The sequence below is a fragment of the Portunus trituberculatus genome, chromosome 7, assembly GCF_017591435.1.
Source record: "Portunus trituberculatus isolate SZX2019 chromosome 7, ASM1759143v1, whole genome shotgun sequence".
In the NCBI taxonomy this organism is placed as follows: domain Eukaryota; kingdom Metazoa; phylum Arthropoda; class Malacostraca; order Decapoda; family Portunidae; genus Portunus; species Portunus trituberculatus.
The window spans coordinates 2,811,913-2,821,043 of NC_059261.1; the positions used below are offsets into that span (position 1 = coordinate 2,811,913).

At 41.1% G+C, this 9,131-nt stretch overlaps 1 protein-coding gene and 1 long non-coding RNA gene across 3 annotated transcripts in view; both read right to left on the bottom strand.

The window, feature by feature from the left end:
- Positions 1-1,999: 1,999 nt before the first annotated feature.
- Positions 2,000-7,897, bottom strand: LOC123498157. Of its 2 annotated transcripts, none has more exons than XR_006672653.1 (3): positions 7,641-7,897; positions 3,350-3,406; positions 2,000-2,208 (listed from the first exon to the last, which is right to left on the bottom strand). It is a non-coding gene; the product is annotated as an uncharacterized LOC123498157 (long non-coding RNA). The 2 variants fall into 2 exon arrangements; XR_006672652.1 differs by lacking the exon at positions 2,000-2,208 and adding an exon at positions 2,568-2,771.
- A 744-nt stretch (positions 7,898-8,641) lies between these two features.
- LOC123519358 overlaps positions 8,642-9,131 on the bottom strand; it is a 9,107-nt gene continuing 8,617 nt past the window's right edge. The window contains exon 5 of the mRNA XM_045280621.1: positions 8,642-8,779. Within this exon, the coding sequence (XP_045136556.1) occupies positions 8,642-8,779 (138 nt within the window). The remainder of the gene's footprint in view (positions 8,780-9,131) is intronic.

Below are 9,131 nucleotides of genomic sequence, written 5' to 3' on the forward strand. Positions count from 1 at the left end.
GGCAGAGGTTCTCTGAGGGTTACACCAATGCTCACTTGGCTAATGCAGGGATGAATTTGTTTGATGGTAGTGTACTAGAATTGCAGACATTGTGAGGGAGTTCCAAGGATGCTGTATGTATATATCAGCACCCAGACAAAAGGCTGCTCCCCTCTCTCAGTGCAGTGAACCTTGAGCAGTTACAGTGCTGGAGTGAGACACACACTGCATTGCTGCAGTGGTCCTCTCCCCAGCAGTGATGTAGTAGTAGTAGTGTACATAGCTGACAGTGAAGACAGAGGGCTGCTGTTCTCTCTCAGCGCAGTGAACCTTGACTAGCTACAGTGTTGGTGGTGAAGTGCTGGAGTGAGACACACACTGCATTGCTGCAGTGGTCCTCTTCCCAGCAGTGAGTGATGTAGTAGTAGCAGTACTGTAGGTAGTTGACAGTACTGGATGTAATGCTAACAGTTGTCAGTCTAGGGACTAACTACAGTACAGTTGACTGTGTGTTTCCTGACGCTGTGGGAACACTGACACTTAAGGGAAATAGGGATCCACATTCACACAGACACACTGTTATGGTCCAGCTGGCGGAGAGGACCATCACAGAGCTTTGTGCACTGTAAGGTGTTTGTATGTATGTATGTATGTACTATTTGTACCATGTAATGCAGCAATGTCCTTGTTAAGCATGTCTGGCAGTGCAAGCTGTGTGTGTGTACTGGGCCTATGGCAACGGAGCAGCAGCAGCAGCAGCAGTAGTTAGAACATAGGAAGAGGAAAGAAAACAAGAGGAATCCATGAGGCGTACAAGTGGCAGTCTTGTATAAAACATGAACACCTATTTCTGCCTATCATCCTCATCCATAAATATGTCTATTCTACCTTAAAAGCTCCCTATTGACTCAACACAGCTTATTCCATTTCCATATTATTCTGAGTAGCAGTAGCAATAGTAGATGCAGGGGCAGAAAAACACACTGCATAACATTGCCATATATTTCACCAAAGGAAGGTGAAGGAGTGTAAATCTCTCCCCAGGGAACTTGACGTTAACACTACTATATAACTGTACACTCGTCATTGCTCCAGATAATACCACTACCAGTCTGCCTCGTTGAGTCTCGGGGCCCCCTATGGCTTATGGCACTCACGGGACGCATAGCCATCTCCATTTCGAATATCATCACTAATTCTTAACTCTTAACTTTTCTTCTGTACTTTTTTTTTAGCAGGTTCTTGCGGAAGTTAATGTGGTTTCGGAGGATGCTTTCTTTTATTCTAATGATAGTTTTAAAGACACGAGTGAAAGTTCTGAAGGCTTTAAGAGACGTTTCAAGATGTTTTATGGAAGTTTTTGAGATTTCTTGGGCATTTTAATGATTCTAGGGACAATTTGAAAAGGTTTTATAGAAGTTATTGGTATTTCATAGGTTTTCATGATTCTAGAGATAGTTTGAAGCGGATTTCATGGAATTTTCGTGATTCCAGTAATGATTATAGAGTTTTATAGGAAGTCATTGTGGTTTTCAAGGATGTTCTCAGAATATTAGAGGTAGTTCAAGGGGCTGTCATAGAAATTAAGTGTGATTTCAACGATGTTTTCATGACATTCATTACCATATAAAATTAATCGGGTTTTCACAAGTGTCCTCATGGTTTCAGTGATCGCTTAAAGACACTAAGGGAGACTATTAAAGTTTCCAAGGCCCACAAAAGCACCAGCCCTCCTTTTTCCTATCAGAATTAAATTTGGTAACGCAGCCAAGACGATAGAACTCAAGAGACCGAAGCCTGACGCCACGCCCAATGCCACACCACCTACCCTACGCACCTGACACGATGGATACAGACACGCACCGATGTAACGTCAAGTAGACACCAGTAACACACATAGCTATCACCATAGGGACGTAAGGAGGGAGCCATATTTATCACCAAGTAAGCAAATGTTATCATACTTACTCCTTTATACTCACCCTTACGATCATGAGGTGATGGAAACACGTACCTACATTCATATAGACAGACAAACAGAAGGAGAGACAGACAATTACGTTAAAATTACCATATTAATATAGGGATGCAGCAAACCAAGGGTGTAGTGGATCAGTCTCCTTACATCATCGTGTACACCAAGTTCCTGTTATCACCATCAACAGCCTCTTCCATTCCATTCCAGCACAAAACACTCATCCGCTTCACTCCTCCCTAACAACGCGCAGGCTGAAATGAGACCGAAGTGAAGTCTTCAGAACTTTCTAAGGACTTCATGGCTGACAGTTCAAACACCACTAACAGCGATGGGAAGGGGAGCGCTTTGCAACCAACGAAGCAATGAATTCTTCCGCTAATCACTCCTCAAAACACAGAATGGACTGCTCTGGGGCGCTGGCAGTTCAGGCACAGGCGAAACTCAAATATGGGTATCATGGAAGCAAACGCTGCCTTCTAATTCCCAAATACTGACAGTTTATTTCTGGGCAAACTATGATGTTTTTTCAAAGTGTCATCCATACAATAAAGAATCAACAGTTAAATAAATCAAACGAAGGAGTCAACGTTAATTCGGCTCACCTAACCAGGCCCTCAGATGACGACGATCGTGTTACTTAATATTATCAGAATAATCTCGTACTTTTAGGATAAGCATCTCTATTCTTCTATTCAGTCGCTTTCTAAAGGCCTGCGTCCATCAAGCTGGAACTAACGAGCCTCACTGCATGACACACCACCACCATCTCTTGTGTCAAACGTGACCGCTGAGGAGACCCACGGCGACAATTGAACTGTTACAAAGGAAACTGAGATGAAGTTACAGAGAGAAGGATAAAAGCCGAAGATTGTAGGTTGGAAATCAAAGCTTTACGCCACACTCTATCAAAATGCTTTAGAAAAGTCTCAGGCAACAGCAAAAGTTTCACCAAAATCTGTAGATGACAATACTTTAAGGAAAGTAAGATCATTAACTGAGCGGCCACGACGGAACAAATACTGGTGATCAAATAAGAATAATAATAGGAAGTTATTTGACATTATATATATATATATATATATATATATATATATATATATATATATATATATATATATATATATATATATATATAAAGCTAAGTGACAGGAATACAAAGGACAAAGTGATAAGGAGTGAATCTTGCAAGGTTACAGCTCATGACAATTAAAATTTTACATGACGTCAATAATATGGAGGATGAATTCAATAAATACATGAATAAGTGTGCCGACGAGCCTCAGTAATGAAAGACGTGGTTAATGTTGACTCTTGTACAAAATGGGAAAAAAATATTGGTATTAATTCAAAGAAGTGGAGAGCGACGACAAATGGAGATGGTCAAACACTCACCACGCCAGCGGCACTCAAGCCACCTCGACCTCCGCGCCGAGCCGCGCACTCACCGCTCTGGAAGGAAGAATAGATATTAAAAGGAAAGAAAATCACGCGAACCATTATATGACAGAACAGAATAAGATGGAACTGACAAGAATAAGACTGGAAGCGTCGACAAATATGAGTAAATAACGAGACGTAATAAGAGAAAACCATGTTTGAAAACAAAAAAGAAAAAAAGAAAAGCAGTAGGAATGAAATTATCAGAAAAGTCATTCCCTGAATAGACTTGTCATGTAGAAAATCCAGAAACCAGTTCAGAGTATTGTTCCCCGCAGATTGTGCCACAGAGGGCGAGGTTAGCCGTGGTGCAGACACTCGGCAACCACACCACCGCCCCGCCCCCCCTCTGCTCCTATCAACAACTAACGCTTTGGTTCATAGTCTCAATCTTTGCTGCTTCATCTTTCTTCTCTTACAATTCTGGCCTGCCTTTCTTACTCAGTCTACTTTTGGCAATCTACCACAGCAAAAGAAAAAAAAAATTAAAACATGAATAAATAAATAAATATAGATAAAAAATAAAACTAATAAATAAATGAAATAAATAAATAAATAAATAAAAAGTCAATTTCATTCAAGAGCATATAAACTGCACACATCTTAATTCGCTATTACTACTGCTAATACGCAACAACAACAACAACAACAACAAACATTAATAACATTAACAGTAATAGTAATAACAACAACAACAACAACAACAACAAACATTAATAACATTAACAGTAATAGTAATAACAACAACAACAACAACAAACATTAATAACATTAACAGTAATAGTAATAATGACAATAACAATAATGGTAATAATACACAGCAGCAGCAGCAGCAGCAGCAGCAGCAAGCATTAATGACAATAACAGTAATAGTAATAATGACAATAACAGTAATAGTAATAATGACAATAACAGTAATAGTAATAATGACAATAACAATAATGGTAATAATCAACAACAACAACAACAACAACAACAACAACAACAACAACAGCAGCAGCAGCAGCAGCAACAACAAAAACAGCAGCAGTACAAGTGGCAGTAATAACAACACAGTAAATGGCAACACCATCAACAACACTACAATCACCACCACCACCACCACCACCACCACTACTATTTGCAAGATAAGGAGACTTACTTTCTGTGCTTTTACTTGAGCCAATGTTACAGCTTGAATTACCCGGAAGGAACACGATACACTGCATTAAAACTAATAACTTGCAGGTGGGCCCAGCCAAAGGCGAGTACTCTGGGGGTGCGTGATGGTTATACAACGCGCACCTCGCGAGTGTCAAGTCTCCAAGTGTGTGTTGCATTGCAGTGTGAGGGAGACGTGGTGAGGGAAATGTGGCCTTTCTTACCATGTAATGGCTTTTCTTATACACGAAATAGAAGTGATGGTGGTGGTGACAGTAATAAGATTATCTTTTTATGGTAGCAGCAGCAGCAGCAGCAGCAGTACTACTACTACTAGTAGTAGTAGTAGTAGTAGTAGTAGTAATAGTAGAATGTATTTATGTATGTACATGGATATTTATATGCGCTTTCTAATTACCGAAATGACACTCAAAGCGCACACTTGAAATATAAATTAATAAATTACTAAAAAGTTAAATAAAAACAAAAAGCAATAAGCAATTAAAATCAATAAAAATAATGAAGTCTAAAGAAAAATCAATAATTCATGGCATAAGCCTGTCTAAAAAGATAAGTCTCTAAGTCCTTTTTAAAAAAAAGGTAAGCTGTCTTTATTTCTAAGAGAAGTAGGTAGAGTATTAAAAAGCTTAGCGCCACCAACAGAAAAGGCACGATCACCAAAAGAAGAGTACGTGCGCGACACTCCAAGGCCCATTTCCTTAGTGCGCAACTGACGCAGGGAAACATAGGGAAACAACAATTCAGACATATATGAGGGAACCTCCATACACATAGTCTTATATATGATAAAAGCTACTTTATACTCAACACGTTGTTTTATGGGAAGCCAGTGAAGGTGCTTCAAAACCGGAGTGATGTGATCTCGCCGACTGGTACCTGACACAAAACGCGCAGCCGAGTTAAGAAGCCTCTGCAAACAAGTAATATCTCTACCTGGTGCACCATAAAACAAGCTGTTACAGTAGTCCAGTCTAGATATTACTACATCTCGGACAATAGCGTTCGCAGAAAACTCATTCAAATAACCTCGAATCTTGTAAAGATTATGTAACTTACAATTTATTTCCTTGATTGCAGAAATGTGAGTACTAACACTGAGGCCATTGTTTATACAAAAACCAAGGCTACGCACTGAGGTGCTAGCATTGATCACAGACCCTTGTAGGGTAAAATCTTGAAAAGATAGACGACTCTGTTGGCAGAATTTCCCCATGAACAGAAGTTCAGTTTTATTTATATTGATCTTTAATTTATTAATATGCATCCATTCTATAATTTTTTCCAATCCAGAATGCAGTAATCTGAGGGCAGCCTCTTGTTCACATATTGGAAACGAAACTGTCACCTGTAGGTCGTCAGCGTAATACATGTGGGTAAGACCATTTGCCACAATAACATCAGCCAAGGGACGAACATACAAACAAAAAAGCAATGGTCCGATGACAGTTCCTGCGGCACACCGTAAAGAAGAGGAATCGCGGAATACTATGAATCATTAATGGATACCTGTTGAACACGCCTCTTTATATAGTTTCTAAACCACTTGATAGGCACACTATAGTAGCAGTAGCAATAGCAGTAACAGTAACAGTACTAGTAGCAGCAGTAGTTATTGGTGTGTGTGTGTGTGTGTGTGTGTGTGTGTGTGTGTGTGTGTGTGTGTGCGCGCGCGTGTGTGCGTGCGTGTACGTTGATGAGATTGACATTCAAGCTTAGTGAAATTGAGTTACGCAAAGTTAGGCGAGGTTGGATTTAGTTAAGAAAAGGTGCGTGTTTATGTCCTTAGTGAATGTTGCACTCTCCGGGACATCTGCACAAGGGAGGAGGACAGTACTGGTGGGGTTAGAATAAGCTACGTCAGGTTAGGTAAAGTTAGGTTAGGTAGAGTCAGTTCGCAAGTCATAGGAAAGACGAGGTTGAGTCAGTTTATGTTATGTTGTGCAAGGTTAGGTTAGCTCAGGTTAGGTTAGGTTCAGTAAGCTGGTAGCAAACAAACACTTTTAAATCCTCACTTAATGTCTTTTCTTTGGCAATATTAACAACTTTTGCAACGTCATTATGGAAAGTTTACACAAGTCTTATTTCTTGCATTCTCTATTCTCTTTTTATTGAGGCTAACTTCATTTGCATTTCTTTTTTATTTCAGCTTGTCTGAATATTCTTTCTTTTACCTGTACGTACGTGAGTTTGCGCAAGTCTCTCTCTCTCTCTCTCTCTCTCTCTCTCTCTCTCTCTCTCTCTCTCTCTCTCTCTCGTTCAGTGACAGCTCTGCCTCTTCTAATCATGTGTGCCCTGCTACTCTCCTTTCCCGCCTGCTCGATCACTCCATATTGAGCAAATAATATTAATCCGGAATCTCGTCTCTCAAGAAAAAGTGTGGATCAAGGTGACGTGACGCCCAGGCAGTGCTAGGCGTGATACAAGTGTGTGTGTGTGTGTGAGAGAGAGAGAGAGAGAGAGAGAGAGAGAGAGAGAGAGAGAGAGAGAGAGAGAGAGAGAGAGAGAGAGACCTATGTTCGGTTCCGGACTTTCTCTGCAAAAGTAACGTCTATCATCCTTTTTTTCATGACAGCTGTTATTGGCTAGAGCTGCCTCTGAACGTCCATCTTCAGTTCCCTCCTTCCTCTCCCCCTCCACATTCCCTTTTCCATCCCTCCCGTCCCTTTCCCCAACTCCACATACATTTTCAATCTTCCTTCTCCCCTTCCCACACCTCTTTTACCCGGCCCCCTCTCTCTCTCTCTCTCTCTCTCTCTCTCTCTCTCTCTCTCTCTCTCTCTCTCTTCCACGGGCAAAAAGGTAAAATAATACTTCGATTTTTGCGTCCACACCCAAGTCGTATAAATTCCCATTTTGAACATGAACCTTCACCCTTTTCATGGTTCAAGGTACTCGGCGACAGTGAAGTCTTTCAACAGGCACAGCGGGCAGTACAAAAAGGTGTTGAGTGTGGCGGTGGTAACTCAATGGCTCCCTGAAATGGTGGCGTCACTCACCATCGCCAAGCTGAAGAGGGAAACAGTCACTGTTCACCACACACCAACACATGCCGTGACCACACAGACTCATCACACTCTCAACACACCTGCTGGGCCTTGAGTAGCGCCACGGCAGTCCTCTTCCACCTTGATCACTAATAAATGCTCGAGAAAAAACACACAGCTACACACGAACACTGCTAGCTGCTGGGGTCTACTGGCCGCCTGAGCTGGGAGCCGCGTTGCTTTGGTCAGCTGCTTCGAAACTTTGAGATACTTTGACAATGCAAGATTATTTGAAGGCGGAATTCATCTACATGTATAATGAAATGGGGATTCACATAGTTACAATGTAGTTAAAACTGATGCGCGTGCACGTATTATCATTATTATCTTAACACAACTATATTGTATGCAAGGCTTTCATTCTTTTTCTTATGAGTCATAGAATCTTTACCATTATTCAGTGGCATCCCTTCTGTAAAACTGCAGCCTACGCAAACCAGCGAGTCAAGTGTCCAAGCTACAACGAAAGGAACGAAACAGCAAAATCTGTCCGTCATGAACATGAGAAGATAGAAGCAACGTATGCAGACAATTCACAGTCCTGTTCATCCCGTGAGGCAAACCAAGGCAGCTGCAGATTGAGTAGAAAGTTACGCTTGTCCTTCAGGCAGACAACGAGGTAGTCATTAATGAAGCTGAGGGTAAAAAGATGCTTTCCCAATATTTCCATCCCCGCATTTCCTCGACCCAAGCCAGACTAACACTCGCAGGGAAATAATGTCAGTGTGTAAAGTTGTAGATCTTTTGCATGGAACCTAACACACACACACACACACACACACACACACATTGAATGCATAAAGCAATGAACAATCGGATATAAATACTGAAAAACTCTTACAAACAAAACTAATTCAGAATAAACAAAATATTCAAGTAAAATAAGCGAATAAAAGACAAAAATGTATATATAAAATAAAGTGGAACGCAGTAAATCAATATAAAAATCAATAAATTCTACTGTCACAATAACAATAAGAACAACAACAACAACAACAACAACAATAACAGCAACAACTTTGATCAAACACTACTCCATACTTCACGTCACTTCCTGCGTCCTCAAGCTAATATTACCACTACCACTAAGACTGCCCCGAGATGGACAGACCGTGCCGGGGTTCCAGACAAGGTGATAATGCGGTGCTGGGCTAATGGTTGGCGCCGCGGGAGGGAGGCACTGGAGCAGGATGAACCAAGAACAAGATGGAGAGCTCAGAAACGCGGGGGAGTGGAGTGAAGTGGAGTGAAATAAATTGAGGAATGTCACACGTAGGTGGAGGATAATTTAAAAGAGATGTTTGTGTCACTTTTTTTCATTCGTGTTTTTATTAAGGATCGACCGATTATCGGCCAGGCCGATAATTATCGGCACCGATATTAAGCATTTTGACGCATATCGGCATAGGCCTCTTTTTTTTTAATTCAACGGCCGATACGAGATCAATCTAAAACTGTTACTTTGGCTCTGATGCGTGCGTGCGTGCGTGGGGGATAGACAGGGGATGGAAGAGAAGAACAAGAGTAAGAAG